The sequence below is a fragment of the Sorex araneus genome, chromosome X (assembly GCF_027595985.1).
Source record: "Sorex araneus isolate mSorAra2 chromosome X, mSorAra2.pri, whole genome shotgun sequence".
Classification (NCBI taxonomy): Eukaryota; Metazoa; Chordata; class Mammalia; order Eulipotyphla; family Soricidae; genus Sorex; species Sorex araneus.
Window position 1 is genome coordinate 130,469,993 of NC_073313.1, and position 20,179 is coordinate 130,490,171.

At 37.6% G+C, this 20,179-nt stretch overlaps 1 protein-coding gene across 1 annotated transcript; it reads right to left on the bottom strand.

Moving 5' to 3' along the window:
- Window positions 1-16,105: 16,105 nt before the first annotated feature.
- PABPC5 (poly(A) binding protein cytoplasmic 5) lies at window positions 16,106-19,918 on the bottom strand. The gene has a single exon (XM_004611645.2). It carries the CDS (start codon window positions 19,786-19,788, stop codon window positions 18,640-18,642), a length of 1,149 nt encoding a protein of 382 aa, XP_004611702.1. The 5' UTR covers window positions 19,789-19,918; the 3' UTR covers window positions 16,106-18,639.
- Window positions 19,919-20,179: the final 261 nt, after the last annotated feature.

A 20,179-nucleotide genomic window follows, 5' to 3' on the forward strand; every position in this document is an offset into this window, starting at 1 on the left:
GAAAAATGTTCTTTTTCCATTTGGTGAAGAAAGGTGGGAAAGGAAATTGTGAAGTTGCAGGATTTTAAATCGACCTTTCTGTCTTTGCCGGAGAGTACAAGCAGTTAAATGTAGCATGGCAAGAGTGGTAAGACTGTAGTCTGTTCAGAATAAGGACTATCAAAATATATTAACAAATATATGGTAAATAATTATACTAATTACAACAATATTTTCACCCTGGCACACATCAATTATGGAATATTCTGGGATATTGAGGTCTCACTTTGTAACTGGATCTAGTTGGAAATAGGGAATTGTGTCTGAGTGGGGGCCTGTGATTAAGTGCATGACCTCCCAGAGAGATGAGGGTGAATTAGAATGGCTTGGATGTCTTGAACCTCTGAATAACTGGGGTGAAGGTGGTTATACTATAATTTCTTTATTTATAATTTAAAAAAATTCTGGGAAATGGAACAGGTGGGATTATATATACTTATGAAAGATCTGAATGGTTCCACTCTCCTGAGGGAATTGGCCACCCAAAGCTAACTTGGAAAAGAGATGCATATGAGATGCCCTATTGGTTCACAGCTGTCACTGTATCACTGTATCACTGTCATCCCCTTGCTCTTCGATTTTCTCAAGCGGGTACCAGTAACGTCTCCACTTGAGACTTGTTGTTACTGTTCTTGGCATATTGAATACGCCATGGATAGCTGCCAGGATCTGCCATGCGGGTGAGATACTCTCGGTAGCTTGCCAGGTTCTCTGAGAGGGGCAGAGAAATCGAACCCGGGTTGCCCATGCAAGGCAAACGCCCTACCGCTGTGCTATAGCTTCAGCCTGTTCACAGCTGTAGGATAATTTTTTTATTCAACTGGAGACATTGGGAAGTTGTACAGCTTAGTCTATGAGTCTTGAATCCAAGTGGAAAGATATTGTACCTTGATGGCAGTTTCTGTGGACAGAATAATGAAATGCAGACCAGAGAATTTCACAGGAAAATAAAAGTAAAATGAAGGTCTGGTCTCTGAACTTTCCCAGTTGTAGTAACACCTAACCTTTCATTCTAAAGCATGGGTTTTCAAAGTCTCTGATTGGGGCAGGTAGAAATTTTGTCCCTATTCCCTGGAGTTTTGCCAATGTCCTATTTTGAGATGACCCGGCTTGACTATCCCAAAAGAGATCCATTGTTATAATTGGTTATCCATACATTATTTCAAGAGAATTTACCCTATGCCATGATGGAGATAAAAGCTAATTGAAACAACTTAACCCAGTGATAGTGGATTTAAAGGCAAGTCTTAATTATATATTATTTTAGGGTTTGATTAGTTTATCTTTTCGGAGGACTATGGTAATTGTGCAATCATTATAACTCTGAGGGGCTCTGAGGAGTCAAATTGAAGAAGTTCATTAGAAAACTGGAAGTATTCAGATGTTTACAGTAAGATATTAGACTTCCACAGAGCCACATTGCTGAAATATAATTTTTCTCTCCACCTTTACCTTTATATTACCAAATAGTTATAGATACAATTTTTTGGAGGAGGGGACAACTCCCATTGGTGCTCAGGGAATACTTGGGCTCTGCATTAAGGGTTCACTTCTAGTGGTGCTCAGGAGATCATATGGGGAGCCAAGATTTAAACCTAGTTTGGTGGTACCACTTGTACTAACTTTCTGGCCCACAGGAACAGATTGCTATTGTAGAGATAAAGTTAGGAAGGCAGGGGCACCATGTAATTCAGTAGCAACGGATCATTTAAATGTTGCCAAAATGAGAATAAACAATCAGACTAAAAAGTGGAAATGAGAATAAGAATGTTTAAAGGGGGGTGAAACATGGGGTTTGTAACTTCCTCTTTCACCACTCCACCCCCACCCTGCCATCGACCTCATCTCCAAATAAAAAGAAATTTTGCTTGCCTTGACAAAGGGCAGGAAAGTAGCAGTTGTAACCCAATAGACCTGAAAATATAGGGACAAAGAGACATGGGACTATAGAACTCTAGAGGCAGGCCCAAAGAACAGACAAAAGAGCAACAGAACTCATATGAGGACAGTGACAGTGAAAGATACAAAGCCTCACAGAATGGTTTGGGAGTGGATGTGTGTGTTTAGGTAAAAGAAAGAGAGAGAGGGAGCGTGAGGAGTGAGAGATAAAGAGAGAGGGAGAAAGAAAGAGAAAGAGAGTGAGAGAGAGAGAGAGGGATGGAGGCCTGAACATCTGGAAGGGACCTAGAACTATCTACTTACACTATACAAAATAAATGTTGGGCCGGAGAGATAGTATAGAGTGTAAGGTGCCTGCCTTGCACACAGCCAATCCTGATTGAATCCACAGACCCACCATGAGTGATCTCTGAGAATAGTGCCAAGAGAATCCCTGAATACCAGAGAGTGTGGATCAGCCCCCCACACGCACAGCCCCCCACTCCCCCCTACACACCACAACTCGCCAAAGACCCCAACTCTAAATACAAAGAATCTTTGATGTCATCTTCCTTGGGAGTTCTTTTTTTTAATTTTATTGAATCACTGTGAGATAGCTACAGGCTTTAATGTTTGGGTTACAATCACACAATGATCAAACACTTTATGCTAATTTTCTATACAAAAGTCAAGAACCCAAACTCTTGGGGTTTGAAAATCGTCCTGGGATATTCACCCAATACCTATCCGATAAGGGGTTGATATCAAGGGTATATAAGGCACTGGTTGAACTCTACAAGAAAACATCCAACCCCATCAGAAAATGGGGGATGGAAATGAACAGAAATTTTCCCAAGGAAGAGATACGAATGGCCAAAAGGCACATGAAAAAATGCTCATCACTAATCATCAGGGAGATGCAGATCAAAACAACTATGAGATACCACCTTACACCACAGAGACTGGCACACATCCAAAAGAACAAAAGCAACCGCTGTTGGAGAGGATGTGGGGAGAAAGGGACCCTTCTACACTGCTGGTGGGAATGCCGACTGGTTCAACCCTTTTGGAAAACAATATAGACGCTTCTCAAAAAATTAGAAATTGAGCTCCCATTTGACCCAGAAACACCATTGCTGGGAATATATCCCGGAGAAGCAAAAAAGTATAGTCGAAATGACATCTGCACTTATATGTTCATCGCAGCACTGTTCACAATAGCCAGAATATGGAATAAACCTGAGTTCCCGAGAACAGATGACTGGTTAAAGAAACTTTGGTACATCTATACAATGTAATACTATGCAGCTGTTAGAAAAGATGAAGTCATGAACTTTGCATATAAGTGGATCAACATGGAAAGTATCATGATAAGTGAAATGAATCAGAAAGAGAGAGACAGACATAGAAAGATTGTGCTCATCTGTGGAATATAAAATAACAGAGTAGGAGAAAAACACCCAAGAATTGTAGAAATAAATACCAGGAGGTTGGCTCCATGGCATGGAAGTCAGTCTCACATGCTGGGGGAAAAGGCAGCTCAGATAGAGAAGGGAACACCAAGTAAAATGTGGTTTGAGAATCCACTCCGGAAGGGAGATGCGTGCTGAAAGTAGACTATGGATTGAACACTATGGCCACTCAATCCCCCTTTAACAAACGACAACACCCAAAAGGAAAGAGAGAACGAAAGGGAATGCCCTGCCACAGAGGCGGGGTGGGATGGGGGGGTTGGGATTGGGGAGTGGGAGGGATACTGGGTTCATTGGTGGTAGAGAATGGGCACCAGGAGAGGGATGGGTTCTTGAACATTGTATGAGGGAAACACAAGCACAAAAATCTGTAAATCTGCAACTGTACCCTCACAGTGATTCATTAATTAAGAAATAAATTAAGTAATAAAAAAGGAAAAAAAAGAAAATAGTCCTGGGAATTTTAATCCTGCCAAAAAGTTAGTTATCTTTGTTGCCTCCCAGGAAGAGTCAGGATCCTACAAACAAGGCATTGGGCTGTTTCTCTTTTGGTTCTAAGTTCAATATTAACTCCTCCAAACAGAAATTCAAATTAAAGTTTTGTTAATGTGGCTAGGTTTCAAATTATTGATTAGAGGAAAATTTATTTTCCAAATTTATGCAAACATACTGCCACAAAGTATACAAATATCAAAGGTATCAGGGAGACAAAAATTAGGTATTTCAGATTTTTCTCATGATATGTGATCAGATTACTATAGGTATTAATTCAATGAGAAAAAGTCTCAAGCCTGCAATTGTAATATAAACTTTATTGAGCAAATAATCTTAAAACATAATGTTTTCTTGATGGTTTGTTAAGTCCTGTGGAGAAAATCTAGAACCTAAAGTTGTCAAACATCCAGGTATTTTGTTACTTCTATAATTGTATTTTTTAGTTCCATATGAATCTCAACTGTGTAGTGTATGTCCAAGTTCTTTCCTGTGAATTCCTTTGAAAAAATACAGAGCATCAAATTAGTACCCTCAAATGGCAAACCTAATGGATATAGTGAGAGCTTTCATCCACTAACTGCAGTTTATTCAACTTGACATCATAAAATAATACTAAATAATGATTAGAATATATTAATTTAGGAGTTTCCCATGACATTTCAATATATAAGTGGGCCTAATCAACATGTATTTCCTCTTCCATTGAGAAAAATATAATCACATGTCTTACAAACTCTTATAATGACTTCAGCATTCATTTTACTTTTTAACAATTAAGATTTTATTCTGATTTAAAATTTTTATTTTCAGTAAGCTTTCTCTCGCAGTTTAAGCAAACAAATTACCACAAAGTAATAAATATTTAATCAAAGTAACAAATATTATAAAACCAATATAAAATTTCTTCAGTTTCACCATTACTGGGATCCTGGGAATCCAGAAAACTGGTGATCAGCTCATCGTCTGGTCATACCATGACCAAGATATAGTGTAGCAGTCCTCAGTCCTAATGGTCTTTGCCAGGAAGAGAAGGTATCGATAAGAATTCAGCTTATGCCTTTCTTTAGGGTGGTCGGGGTCATTTTCCTTCCTGTGTCCCTTTCCCTTACAGTAGGCAAACTCTGTGGGCTCAAGAGTGTTCAACTCATTAGAATATATTATACCCTCCTCTTTGTTACCCTGAAACCAAATAAAAAGAGACTCCAAAGCTATTTCTGTAAGCTAAATGGGTAAGATATGAATCTGCCTTTCCAGGAGCCTTTCTTTTCAGGTCTCCTTTTTTCCATTCTCATCTCTTTTTTCTTGTCCTTTTAAAAAAATAACTTGCTTTCTATCAAAAAGTATGGAAGCAGTCTGTTTGGGCATGGTTGTGTTGAGAAAGGAAGCCTCATCCAACTGTTGATATCATCCAGTTCAGACATTATTAAAAGCAATATGAAGATCTATTAGAAAAAATAGGAATAGAACTGTCATACAGCCCAGTGGTAGCACTTCTTGGCATCTATCCTTTGAACACAAAAACATTAATTCAAAAAGATAAATGCAAATATATGTTATTGCTACACTCAGTACAATAGTAAAGCTATTGAAACAAAAAAATGCCTAACTACAGATGAATAGATGAAGTTGTGATGTATATATACATACATATATATAATGGAATACTATGCAGTTCTAATAAAGAAAAATGAAGAAATTTTCAGCAATATGGATGGAACTAGAGGATATCACTCCACTAAATGAAGTCAGTCAGAAGTATCAGGATAGATACAGAATATAATTTTCATTATGCTAACTTAAGTCATCCAGAAGGAAAGAAATGAACACAGAATACCTCTTTTATATATGGGACTTAAAAGTACACATCAAGGTAACAACAAATGTCCAAAGGGAACTTAATGGGATAACTGAGGGCTTTTCCGCTGTTGCTGTTGCTGCACAAGCACGATTCCGGAGGCCAACTGAACTACTTTGGACATGAGCAGCTCCCAGAAATGCCTCCAGACTGTGAACTGAGCCACTTCCTCATGCAGCACCAGTGGGGCAGGATTTCTCTCTCTCAACCCTTCCTTCCTGGGCACAACATGGCGATCGCCACTTTTTGAGCACAAAAATGGAGGTGCCAACCCAGCTGCCTCAGGATGCGAGGGAGATCCCAGGGGGCGGGGGTTACCAGCCCCACCCTCTGCCGATATTTAAGCCCGGCGGCCACACGTGTGCGGCCTTTCCGCTGCTGCTGCTGCATGAGCACGATCCCGGAGGCCAACTAAACTACTTTGGACGTGAGCAGCTCGCAGAAATGCCTCCAGACTGTGAACTGAGCCACTGCCCCATGTGGCGCCAGCAGGGAAGGGTTACTCCCTCCAGGCTTTTCCATCTTATGAGCATCACAAAAGGGAAGTAAAAGCTTGCAGTGATGCAATTTCTGGCAGAATTTTCCCTAGACTCTATACAGAAATCCAAAACCTAATATCTCTTAATTGTCAGTAATGTGAAACGGTTTCTTTTTAGCAGGTCTGACTTTGGGGGGAAATTCCAAACAATAGTAGTGAGTTTTTTTTGTTGAAATATTGAAGGTAATCAAAGTAGCAGCTGTGAACTAAGCCATAGCCTCACGCCGGCCGAGGAGAGGAAATATCCTTCTTTCTCAGTTCTTTTCCCTTTTCGGGGAGAAACGCGGCGTGATATCAGCCATATTATGAGGTCTATTAAGCAGGCATGAACTTGGTGGCACGGGAAGGGGAAAAAAGGGAAAAAATATGTATTTGGAACAGCGGGACACTTGGGCCAGGGGCGATACCAGTGCACGCTACACCGAGTTTCCACCCGGGTGGCCACACTTTTGTATGGCTGCTTTGCTGCTGATATACCAGAATCTGGAAGCCAAATAGAATACTTTTGGTTCCAGAAACTGCTTGCAGACATGTCTCTAAACTGTGAACTAAGCCATAGCCCCATGCCGGTCGAGGACAAGAAATATTCTTCTTTCTCGGTTTTTTTCCTTTGTTGGGTGGCGTGGCGTCAGCCATATTATGAGGACTATTAGGCAGGCATGAACTTGGTTGCACGGGAAGGAGGGAAAAAAAAGAGTTCTGTACTTGGAACAGCAGGACTCCATATCTCTTCATTCTCAGCAATGGAAAACTAATAATCAAATGCTTCCTTGGCAGTAGGGCTTTCTTTTTTTTTTTGGGGGGGGGGAAATTCCAACAACAATAGTGAGTTTTGTGTTGAAATATGGAATGTAATCAAGGTAAAGAGAAAATGAAGTGAAATTTATCAGTTACGCAGGCGGGGGTGGGGGGGCAGGGGGTGGGAGGTATACTGGGGTTTTTGGTGGTGGAGTATGTGCACTGGTGAAGGGACGGGTGTTCAAGCATTGTGTAACTGAGACATAAGCCTGAAAGCTTTGCAACTTTCCACAGGGTGATTCAATAAAATAAAGTTAAAAAATAAATAAATCTTGAAAAAATGGGATAACTGATACACACAACTGAGTTTGAAAGAAGAGAGGTTGAGAGGGAGGATTTGAAATTTGGGTACACTGGTGATGGGTATGGTGTTGGAATTATGTGCATGAAAAAACATTGTTACTATACAAACCACAGAATTTCAGTCAAAATGGTGGGAGGGAAACTGAGGACATTGTGGTGGAAAATGTACACTGGTGAACAGACAGGTTTTGGAACATTATAGACTGAAACCCAATCATGAACAACTTTGTAACCGTGTATCTCACTGTGATTCAAAATAAAGAAGGAAAGAAAACATTAAAAAAGTGAAAACTACCTTGCTTCCCATTCCACCAGATCTGACATAGGAGACCCTTACTCCTTTTATAAATTGTGGAGCTACCTGTGAAATCAGGATTAGAGTGATGAAAAATGAGCTAAGAGTGCATTTCTTTCTACTCTTTTCATGTGGTGAAGGTAAAATTCTCAAAGGTTTCATGTCAGTCTCCCTAGGAATTAGTCTGAATTTCATTACAATAGGGAGTCAGTTCCTTCATTTTAATAACCTTTAAGGTATTTTATTGTATTTTCTTTGCTTTACAATGCCAAGAATGATAGGGATGTATACATACAATGTTCTTTTTGTTTCTTTGGGGCCACACCTGACAGTGCTCAGGGATTATTCCTGGCTCTGTGCTCAGGAATTACTCCTGATAGGGCTCACAGGACCATGGAAGATATTGGGGAGGGGACCTGGCTACACCATGTGTAAAGCCAAGTGTCCCATCTGCTGTACTATTGCTCTAATTATAATGTTACCATTTTTGAATGCTGGGGCATACCCTGTAGAATGTAGGTAATGAATTGCTTTATGGCTTCCACTTTCCCCATAACTATAACTTCAATCTAATACAAGAAAGCAGGACCTACCAAGGTGTAGCTGAGTCTGGGAGACATAACATAACCATGAAGTGCATTTGGAATGTCCTTGAGATGGTAGGAGCTTGCTTTGTAACCTTGGTAACCTAGGAACGTATGCCAAATGCGCTCATGTCCTTGAGTTGGTCCAGACACTGCTTTGCAAAACAGACTTGGAAATTTATGCTTCTGTATTCTCTTCCCAGCTGCCTGTGAATGCCCCAACCCCGATCGAATATTCTATAAAATGGAACTTTTCCCTTTGTTCAGAACCCAGTTCTTCTGGAGCATGAACTCTGCTGGGTCTGTTAGCATAATATACTAGTGTTTACCCACTTTCCAATGTGTGTTGCTAGGATTTTTACAGGGCTTTGTAGGGAATTTTTGCTGCAGTTAAGGATTTCTATTACTTTTCTGTGGTTTCCTCAAGTCAAAAATCATTTTTTACATATTTTTATAGAAGGTTTCACCAAAGGCAATGGACCAACTATTAACTTATTTTTATGAATTTCAAAATGTATATTCAATTTTTTTGAAATTCCTTTCTCTTTTACTGAAGAATTCTTAATAGCAAAATCTTTCAATAATGTGTTCTTATTCAGTGGAACTTAATTTTGTTTTTAGGAGTAAATACCTTATTTTTTCAAATAGATAATGGCTTTGTTTGTTAATTGAATCACCATGAGAAGAGTTACAAAGCTTTCAGATTTAAGTCTCAGTCATACAATGATCAAACACCCATCTCTTCACCAGTGCACATGTTCCACCACCAAGAACCCCAGTATACCCCACTCCCACCCCCAACCCTGCCTATGTGGCAGATGATTTTCATTTTACTCTCTCTTTATTTTGATTACATTCAATTTTTGACAGAAAACCCACTATTATTATTTGGAATTTCCCCCCAACAATCAGACCTGTTGAAAAGGCATCATTAGATGATCTGCTTTCTATTGCTGATAATGAAGAGCATATGATGTTGCATGGCCAAGACAGTGGCTGTGCGGTTTTGGAATTCTTAATTTTAGTAATTAAGTCCAGAGGAATTTCTGCCAGCAGTCATTGTGTTCCAAGATTGGTTTGTGGGCCTCTGGGATCATGGCCGTTCAGGAAGGAAGGAGCTGTTCGAGGCAGCCGCTTGGGGTCTCGTTTGGGCGGGGAGCAGGGCTGATTCCGGCCCCCCCCCCGCGAGATTTCCTGGGCACCCCATCACTGCAAACTCCTAACTCTCTGTCCATTGGTTCTGAAAGATAATGGTCGCCATGCTGCCGCAAAGGGGAAAAGGCTGACATTTTCAACTTAATCCAGATACTTGCCTTCAAGCTTAAGAAGATAAAGAAGTCTGACAAATATTATTCTAAATATATGCAACAAATACCATAAAGTGCAATTCTTGCTCTTTTGAATTCTTGTTCCCAAATTCAAATTTCAAACAAGAAATTATTTGCATTAAAACTTAGCTGAAATATCACTAAGATGAAACTTTCTGTTAAACAAATGATGTGACAGTTTTTCAGTATATACATGCATATAGAAAATGGTAAAGAATATATTCATGAGATGTATGTTTCATTGACCACTAATGTAATTACAAATATGTGCCTCTCGAATTCTCAGGGTAAAGAAATGAAAATACCTCCATGATTGAGAAATCACTCTTCTTAAAGTAAATTTTTTTCCTTTTGAAGACTAAGGCAATAGACATACCTATTTCATACTTCTTTTACATTATTTCAGTTTGTTTCACTTACATAAACTATAATAGAAATTACAAAAATCTCTGCCTTTCTATACAATATTACTCTGCCCAAGAGAAATCACATTATTATAGTGTGTTTCTTACTGCTTATGTTGACACTTCAAGAAAGATAGCCAGTACTCTTTAGCATTATGCCTTGTTAAGTTTGTAAAGTGGCTCTTTTATTTGGGGGAGGGGGTGGCATACGTCAGCCATTGCTCAGGGTTTAATCCTGGCTCAGTATTCAGGAATCACTTCCAGCAGAGTTTTGGTGATAAAGTGCAGGGCTTGGAACTAAACCTGGGTCGGCCGTGTTCAAGGCAAGCACGTTATATTCTGTTGTGATTCTCTAGCTCTGTAACATTGCTTTTATGTTTAAAAATTTATTCTAAATTAGCAATTATATTTTAGTTGCATTGCTGAGTTTTTGGTATTGAGATGCTGTAGATTATGTATAGGAATGAAATAAAATTTCCAAATGCATTCTATAAATTAGTTTTTTGTTAAACTGGCATAATTTTGGCATTTAATTTTTTTAAAGAATGTCTTCAATGAGGTCATGACGTTTGCATATAAGTGGATCAACATGGAAAGTATTATGCTAAGTGAAATGAGTCAGAAAGAGAGAGACAGACATAGAAAGATTGCACTCATCTGTGGAATATAGAATAATAGACTATAAGACTAACACCCAAGAATAGTAGAAATAAGTACCAGGAGGTTGTCACCATGGCTTGGAGGCTGGTCTCTCATTCTGGGCAACTCAGAGAAGGGAACACCAAGTAAAATGTGGTCGGAAGTCATGTGGGGGAAAGATGATGCGGGCCGAATATAGACTAGAGACTGAACACAATGGCCACTCAACACCTTTATTGCAAACCACAACACCTAATCAGAGAGAGAGAACAAAAGGGAATACCTTGCCATAGTGGCAGTGTGGGGTGGGGGGAGACGGGACTGGGGAGGGGGGGGAGGGATGTTGGGTTTACTGGTGGTGGAGAATGGGCACTGGTGAAGGGATGGGTTATCAAACTTTGTAAGGGAGAAACATTAGCACAAAAATGTATAAATCTGTAACTGTACCCTCACGTTGACTCACTAATTAAAAATAAACTATTAATTAAAAAAAAGAATGTCTTCAGCTAGGTACATTCATCCACTTACTATGGTTTAAACTAAAAGTCCTAAAACTTTATCTCAAAAACATGCTAAATAAGACATACTTCTATATCTAATAGCCACAGATAATTTTTGAGGAGATGTTAAGGCAAACCACTTAAATTAGAAATACCTTATATTAACTTCACTGTTGAGCAAGGTATATGTATGTGGGATGAGATTAGGTAATGGAGATAAGAGCATAGTTAGGAGTAGATTAGGACCAATTATTAATCAGTTCACTTACAAATGAACGGTATATGAAATTTAGTATTGTTTCTGCATTCATATAAGTATTGAGGTCAGAAATGTCACCATGCTTCGTCTTAAAGAGGATAAGTTAACTAGCAAAATTTTGTTTTCTTGGCAGTACTGAATTACATTTTAACACTTCTACTCAATTGTTACTTTTTTTTTTCTTTTTGGGTCGCACCTGGCGATGCACAGGGATTACTCCTGGCTGTGCACTCAGGAACCACCCCTGGCAGTGCTCAGGGGACCATATGGGATGCTGGGATTCAAACCCGGATCGGCCGCGTGCAAGGCAAACGCCCTACCTGCTGTGCTATCATTCCAGCCCCTAAATTGTTACTTTACCCATGCTCCTTGCATTTATTCTTGAAGAAATTAAAAATATATTATTTTTTATTTTTTGGAAAGATTTCATATTCTTTGATTTGGCTTGCATTGCTTTGTTAATCCTTACTGTAATGAAATATAGCAGTCCTTCAACATAAAAATTGTATTTACTTAACTTAAGGATGTTAACATATATTATATTTTTTGTTCAATAAAACCAATTAATGAAATATTTTAGATTATTAAAATGGAGAAAAGGAAAGAGCTTGTAGTCTCTGAGGATTTTCTTTTCACATATTTAATCTAACCAGAGATTTAATCAGGTAACCTATAAGAGTTATTTTCTGTTCTATATTAACCAGCTTAAATTTCTTCTTAAACACACATTAAGGTCCTCGATTTTTCAAAAATATAACTTACCTTTCTGAAAGTGTCAAATCAACCTAAAATGATGTAGATTACTCTAATTATAAAGACTTATTTTTATATAAATCATGTCAACATCTGCTGTTTTACTGACAATTAGTTTTAAAATAGTAATTTACTTGGCTAAGTGAGACAACCATGGCACACAATATCAGTCTTTATTCCTTTTCTTAAAGTCTCCCTAAAATAATAAGTATTTAGAAAAATTAACTAAATTAAGCTCTCACACTTTTGTTGAGACTTTTAGTTAAAATGTGATTTTTTCTGTGTGCCAAATGGAAAATAATTTAAAACTGACTTTGACTTTGTTTTATATTTTATTATTTATTTATTTATTTCAATTAAAATTCTGTTTGATTAAAGAACCATGATTTACAAAGTTATCTATAGTTGGTGCATATATATCTGACATATATATGACTCTGGCCTTTAAGGATGAAACATTTTTGTATGAGTTATTTAAGTTTCATAGTCATTACTTCTTCAGTATAAATATGTTGAATTAAATCTTCCTCTTCTCAAATTTCCATTGGTAGCTAAATAATTTCTAACTAGTGACTACAACTCCTTAGAGTCAACTGGAATACAGTAACACTTCCACTCCCAACTTTCTTAGAAACTACTTGTAATAGGACTACTATGGCAAGAAAATATTTCCTGTTATATGTAACCATCAATTCATTTCACATGTGCCAACTCTAGTTTTCCAAAAATTATTCGGATTACTTTGTTCAAAATAGCTGTAAAACTTTATAGAACGATCTTTATTGGGAATAAAATTCCTGGTATTTTATTTTAAAATTTTCTTGAATGATAGCACAGCAGGTAGGGCCCTTCTAGTCATCCAGTGTGTTCTCCAAAGCTCCTCCAGTGTTATTTCTGAACTCAGAGTGGGAGCAATCCCTGAGAAGTGCCTGGATGTGGCCCCCAAACTAAAAATATCATTGTCATTTTGGTTCACAGGCTACACATGACTGTACTCAGGTATCTCTACTGGTGGAATTCAGGGGACCATGCAATGTGCCATCAAATGAACGTGGATCACGTTAGTGCAAGTCAAGCGCCGTATTCCGTACTATCTCTCAGCCCTTCTCTATTAATTTTTTTTCTATTTGCTTTTTGGGTTACACCCAGCGATGCACAGGGGTTACTCCTGGCTCTGCACTCAGAAATTACCCCTGGTGGTGCTCAGGGGACCATATGGGATGCTGGGAATCGAACCTGGGTCAGCCTGGGTCGGCCGCGTGCAAGGCAAGCATCCTACCCGCTGTGCTATTGCTCCAGCCCCTCTATTATTTTTTTAAACTGTCATTCAAATACTTCTATTTAGAAAGTATGCTAATTATATTATGCTGATAAAAATGCTAGTTACTAGAAGCTTTGTCTAAAATTGGGTCGTCAATTAGATGTAAACAAAAGAACGCAAAACTAGCACAAGTAGTTTTAAAGCAAAGTCAACATCTTAGCACTATAAATATGATTCTGTATTACCAGTAACACTGTGTTTTAAGCATGAATCTATGTTGCTAATACATTATCAATTACTTTTCATTGGATGAAATTGAATTAAAATGGCTATTTTGTGCTAGTGAGATAGTTCAAAGGGCCAGAAAGCAAGTCTTGCATACAGAATACATGGGTTTAACTCTTGACTCAGTGTGGTTCCCAAAGCACTACCAAGAACAACCCCCAAGCACTGAACTTGCTATCTGCCCTGAACACCAAGGTAATGATGCAAGTACTAAAAAAATAAAACAGGATGATTTTTAAATGTACTTCATCTGTCAAATACTACGATCTAAAGCTCTAAAATGTAATATTCCGAAGATTATGAATTCAAACTGTTGTGGGATGCTTTATAATCCAGGCACTGGCATAGGTGTTGGGACACTTGTCTCAACTCTCTCCAGTCCTTTATTGATTCATTTCTGACTGTTCCCTTTAATAAGACAATTCTTTATAGGTAAGATGAGGTTCATTCTATTCCTAAGCATCTTCTTATAAAAGTAAGAATTCTTGGTTCACCGGGGTAAAATATCACATAAATACCCAAAGTCCACCATATGAATTGACCCATGCCACATCTCCTGAACCTTTCTTTGCTTTCTGCTTGGTGAGATTAATCACTGGTTGGCATCACGGGCTCTATTTGTAAAAGGAGGCAGATCAGCTCCCTTCTGGCTAGGTCCCAGCAGCTTCCAAACCCAACCTCTGCCACATTAGCAGGTCCATGTGACAGCTCCTTAAGTACTACTCAGCAAATTACAGTTCCGCTCAGCAAATTTCACATTATTCACAGTTCTACTTCCTGACAGTATGTGAAGATGATCAGGGAAGGAAAAGAACAACTCTCAGTGTAATCTCTTAAGATTCTCCCAGGGGGGTTAATCACAATGACACCCCTCAGCACATCAGGGATGAGAGAAAATCAATGGGAAGACCCAGAGAAGTAAGCCAAGTTCAATGAGCAAAACTAATATGAGGAGATTTTTAAAAGTCTGAAAATAAATGAACAGCACACGAGGAAACTATGGGATGAGCTCAAGAGGAAAAGTTAAGAATCATCAGAGTCCCTGAGAAACAGGAAGGTGAATTTAATGAAGAACCAGTAAAGAAAAACTATTCATAATATTAATTCTTTAAATTTATATAGCTCTAAAATAATTAATTCTTATTAGTGAAGCAAGATTGCTTTTATTGAATAAAATTTAGTCAAAAAAAGATTTAGGTTTTGAAAAAATAATTCATGAATATATCATTTATGTATAATTTTGTGGAATTTCAGGACATTATCTCTATTAATTTATGCTTGTATAGTTATCACAACCTGCATACACAAAGAAATCTCTTTAATATGTGGGATAAAAAAATAAGTATAGTAAAGCAACAAATGGTCAAAGTCATCAAAATGGAAGATTTTGTCTATCGAATTAAGCTTATATTGTTGCAGGGGTAGTTAGGAGGAGTCCTTGGGACACTGGTGAAGGGAAATGGGCTCTCTGGTGATGGATGCAGTATTGAACGATGTGTGTATGAAAAGTGTGATTAACAGTACTGTAAAGCATGGTATTTCAATAAAATGGTTAAAAAGCAAAAATAAAACTCTCATATAGATATGTAACATTTCACTTTTCCTATAGCCAAATGCAGACAGAGAGGTATGTGTGAAGCATCCTATACAGAAAAACCCTCCTAATATAAATTTTAATTGTTTATTTGCAACCACAAAGGAATGCTTTTCTAATTTTCTTCTCCATAGAAACATTTAAATTTGTACAAGTGGTGATTTTTTAAAGCTAAAAAATAAAAATATTAGAACAAAAAGTAGAAAGGATCAGAGAGACAGTACAGAGAGTAAGGTGGTCAGGACTAGATTTCCAGCACTGTATATGGTCCCTTGAGCTGCTCATGAGTGATCCCTGAGTACAGAGGACAATTGGGTGTGACCCAAAAAACCAAGAAAGCAGACCTGTCCCCCCAAACAAAAATATATCAAAAGTCTATTCTTAAGCTGACAATTGAGGGTGTAGCCATACCGAGTTTTTAAAAAAGTATCTTTTGCTAATTAATGAACCTTTTAAAAATTATTTGTCACTGATTTAAGCAATTCAGTTGTTTTACTCCTCCTTGGAAACCTTAACTATTTAAAATCAATTAAATACAGCTAATAAAGGCTTATGATTAAAAAGTAAACCAGGTGCTTATGTTCAAACAGATCATCTTTGTTTCAAAGTTCCCCCTGCATTTGCCCAAGTTAACTTATAGTTACTTCAATGGTATGAAATGTTCCAGCATGTCTACTTAATATACTTCTGGCATATTTTATGTTTTTCTTCTCATACTGTTTGAAAATACAAAAATAGTAATAACATAGTTTCCAAAAATGTATTCTTATATTAGAGGATTTTTACCTTCTAGAAATGTTTATATTTATATTGAGTCAAAGCATTTGTAAAGTTTATAGGGTAACACTGAAGCTTCAATTTATAAATTCAAACAAAATCTGGTAATGAGTTAAAAGAACATAAAGCACATATGATAAATAACTACCAATGTAACTCCTTTAAATTTTATTCAGAGTTGCATTATTTTCATATACTTTTAATGGTCACAATGGTGTAAAGCATAAGAAAATTATTTCACATTAGCTTTGAGCTTTTTTTGTAAATTTCAATGAATGTATCTTGAATGTGTTTCAAATTTTTGATACATATACCAATATGTGCATTTTAATATTTCTAGTAGGTTTAATCTTTTGCATGCTATAGATTATTGATTATTTTTCTCAAGTCCATATAACACTGATTTTAAGCAAGGAGGTTTGTCACAGCATTATTTACAAATATAAAATACAGTGAAAAACAAATTATATTTGTTAATGAACCACTTTGATAAGCATTAGTACATAATGGAATACTATGCTATCATTAAAATGATGATACAGATTAATATATTAACATGAAGCAATGTTCTCACTGAAAAATATAAAAAGTAACAATACATAGTATTTTTGGTAATAGTATGTGCATATACAGAAAAAAAGCAAAGAATGATTTCATGCATTGAAAATGTTAGCAGTGGGCCCAAAGATAATTCAGAGCTACAGCACTTGTCTTTCATGCTGCCTATCCTGGTTTAATACTTGGCACTGCCAGGAGTTACCCCTGATTACAGAGTCAGGAGTAGCCCCTAAGCACCACCGGGATAAGGCCCCAAAACTGAAGGAAGAAAAGAAAGAAAATATTAACACTGACTATCTCTGAACCATGGGAATGTACTTCCTTATTTATAAATTTTGCATGGTATACATTTTCAATGAATATCTATTTTGTATATAATCAATCAAAACAGTGGCTTACATTTTGAAATATTTGATAATAAATATAATGTCCTTTGCAGCTCAATAATAACAGAGAAACAGCTTTTTTTCACTGTATGGTAAATAGCTGACAAAAATACTAACAAAATCATATATTTATGTAATATTATGTATGAAGCAAACATCCTACATAAGCCAGAAAAAGACCACCCAGAGTAGAGACAACACATTATTATAGTTGGATCTGTAATGTGTTCTATTTTTAAAAAGCAATTACTTAAATTTTACATTTATTTCTCCAGTAAAATTGGATTTGAACTGGCATATATTAAAATAAAGGCAATCTAAAAACACATAAGAAAAATTGACATACAGATAGAAAGTAGTTGGAAGCAGGAGGGAACTGTAAGTGAAATAAACAGTAAGTGTAATATAGAAATTACACGCTAAATAATGCAACTACAATATAGACCATAGCATTTGTTAAAACATCCAAGCAGCCATACATAAAGAGAACTATATTGGATTAATAACGCATATGTAATAGATGGAGCCATATGATTTAACTGAGAAGTAACACTTTTCTTAACTTCAAGACATCTGTGAATAATATCATAGGGTATATCCAACAATTTAAAGGTAAAGGCAAGTTCAATAGATGTTCTTCACAGTTGCTTTTAAATATCATTAAATGGAATATTTATCTTTCATTTTGAAACTTATTAAAAGTTGAAGGCAAAACATCTTAAAGTATCCAAATGTAAAGTTAACCCAGTACAGTTATAGATCTTTCTTATTTAGCTAAATATCTCAGGAAAGGTTTTTAAGATGTAACTCAAAATTTAAATAATCATTGCCTTTTAATATTAAATTTCTAAATTCTTGAGAAAACACTAATATAGTTACTTCTCTGGGCACAAACTTAATAAAGAAAACCCCCAACATTAAAAGATGGTATCCCAAGTTGGGGGTAAGGTGCTTGCCTTGCACACAGTTGACCCAGGTTCAATCCCTGGCACCCCATATGGTCCCCCGAGCTCTATCAGGAATGATCTCTGAGCATTGAGCAGGGAGTAAACCCTGAGCACTGCCAGCTGTGGCCCCCAAATAAAGATAGTAATAATATATTATTATTTAAATCATAAATAAAGGGAAGAGGAAAACATGTTTTTAAAATTATATCAATTTTAAATAGTAATTTAAAATGGAATTATGCAAAACTGTAAATTAGATAGTATACATGCCCCCAATGATTTTTTTTAAAGCAAACTAAATACTTTCACTGTGATATATTCCTAAGATTCATTTTGAGAACATTTTTATAGAAGTAACTAAGTATGGTGTTATTTCTGAAATAAGGAAGGAAATATACTTATCTATAGTATTGACTACTTTTCAGAAAAATGAGAGGAGGAATAAACTTTATTTTAAGAACTCCTAAGGATATTATATAAAAAATAGTACAAAATGACAATTTTAAAATTAGAAATTATGTTCTTCACTAAAACAAACCAAGTCTTCTAGTTGTTTTTTTTTTCCCAAAAGAAAGCATCCACTTAAAAAAAAGCAAACAAACTGGGTTTGGCATAAAATAATCTCTTATCACAAAGTAGCCCAAACTAAGCAGGCATCAGTTTAAGGCTGAAACAAACAAAATTCTTTTTCTCACCACCTGCGCCTGGTTTGGCCCAGGGTGACATGCACAGGCTTGGAGCCCACTACACGACCATTCATCTCCTTCACTGCTTTGGTTGCCTCCTCAAAGGAAGAGAAGCAAATGACCCCAAACCCTTTGCTTTGCCCTACTTCCAGCATAACTTTGGCTCGGCTAATTGATCCAAAGGAAGAAAATTCCTCCTTCAGTTTTTCGTCATCAATGGTCTCATCTAGGTTCTTAATGTAGATTGGCACCCCCAGAGGCCGGCTTCTTTCTTTTAATCTTAACCGTTCAAATCTTCGTCTTAATTCAGCCAGGCGTTCGATTTTCTTCTGTGCTCGCCCTACATATAGGATTTTCCCATCAATGGATTTTCCATGGAGGTCTAGCACAGCTTTTTGGGCTGCCTCGTGCGTTTCATATCTCACAAAGCCAAAGCCTTTAGATTGCCCAAAGTCATCCCTTATTACCTTAACACTCTCAGTTGGCCCATATTCACTGAAAATCTCCTTCAGTTTGTCGTCATCCATATCATCTCCAAAGTTTTTAACGAAAACATTGGTGAAAGTTGCTCTATCCCTGGTTCTGACTTCAGCTGCCCTCTCTTCTGGAAATTTGAATCGGCCAACATACACCTGGCGGTTGTTAAGTCTTACTCCATTCATGTGCCAGATGGCGCGATTGGCCGCAGCTAAGCTGTCAAAGTGAACATAGGCATAACCCTTAGAAACATTATCATCGCATACGACTTTGCAGGAGAGAATGTTGCCAAAAGCAGAAAATAAATAAAAAAGGGCCCTATTGTCTATGGACTTGTCCAGGTTTTTGATGAATATATTTCCAACTCCAGATTTTCTTAAGCGGTCGTCCGGCTGAGACCACATCAGGCGGCATGGTTTGCCATTAATCAAATCAAAGTTCATGGTGTTCAGGGCCCACTCTGCATCAGCAGGAAAACGGAAGTTAACATAGCCATAGCCCAGAGGATTGCGGGTCACAGGGTCGCGACAGATTCTGGTGAAACGTAGAGGGCCAGCAGGTCTGAACTTCTTATATAGCATGTCTTCAGTGACATCTGGATCCAAGTCACCCACGTAAAGAGCAGCCTTTAGGTACTTCTTTTTCTTACCAGCAGGATTAGGCTCCCCACTTCCCATCTTTCTGAGTACCAGGAGAATGCTGTCTGGGGAGAGAGAGAGAAAGAGAGGGAGAGAGAGAGAGAAGGAGAGAGAGCAAGCAGAGAGAAAGGAGAGAGAAGAAGAGAGAGAAGAGAGGAGAGGAGAGGAGAGGAGAGGAGAGGAGAGGAGAGGAGAGGAGAGGAGAGGAGAGGAGAGGAGAGGAGAGGAGAGGAGAGGAGAGGAGAGGAGAGGAGAGGAGAGAGAGAGAGAGACAGAGCAGAGAGAGAGAGGAGAGAGGAGAGGAGAGAGAGACAGAGAGGAGAGAGGAGAGGAGAGGAGAGGAGAGGAGAGAGAGAGCAGAGAATGAGAGAGGAGAGAGAGACAGAGAGGAGAAAGGAGAGGAGGAGAGAGAGCAGAGAGAGAGGAGACA

What these genes read in the sequence shown, in the direction of transcription:
- PABPC5 (XM_004611645.2), bottom strand. Translation starts at nt 19,788, where the DNA reads ATGGGAAGTGGGGAGCCTAATCCTGCTGGTAAGAAAAAGAAGTACCTA.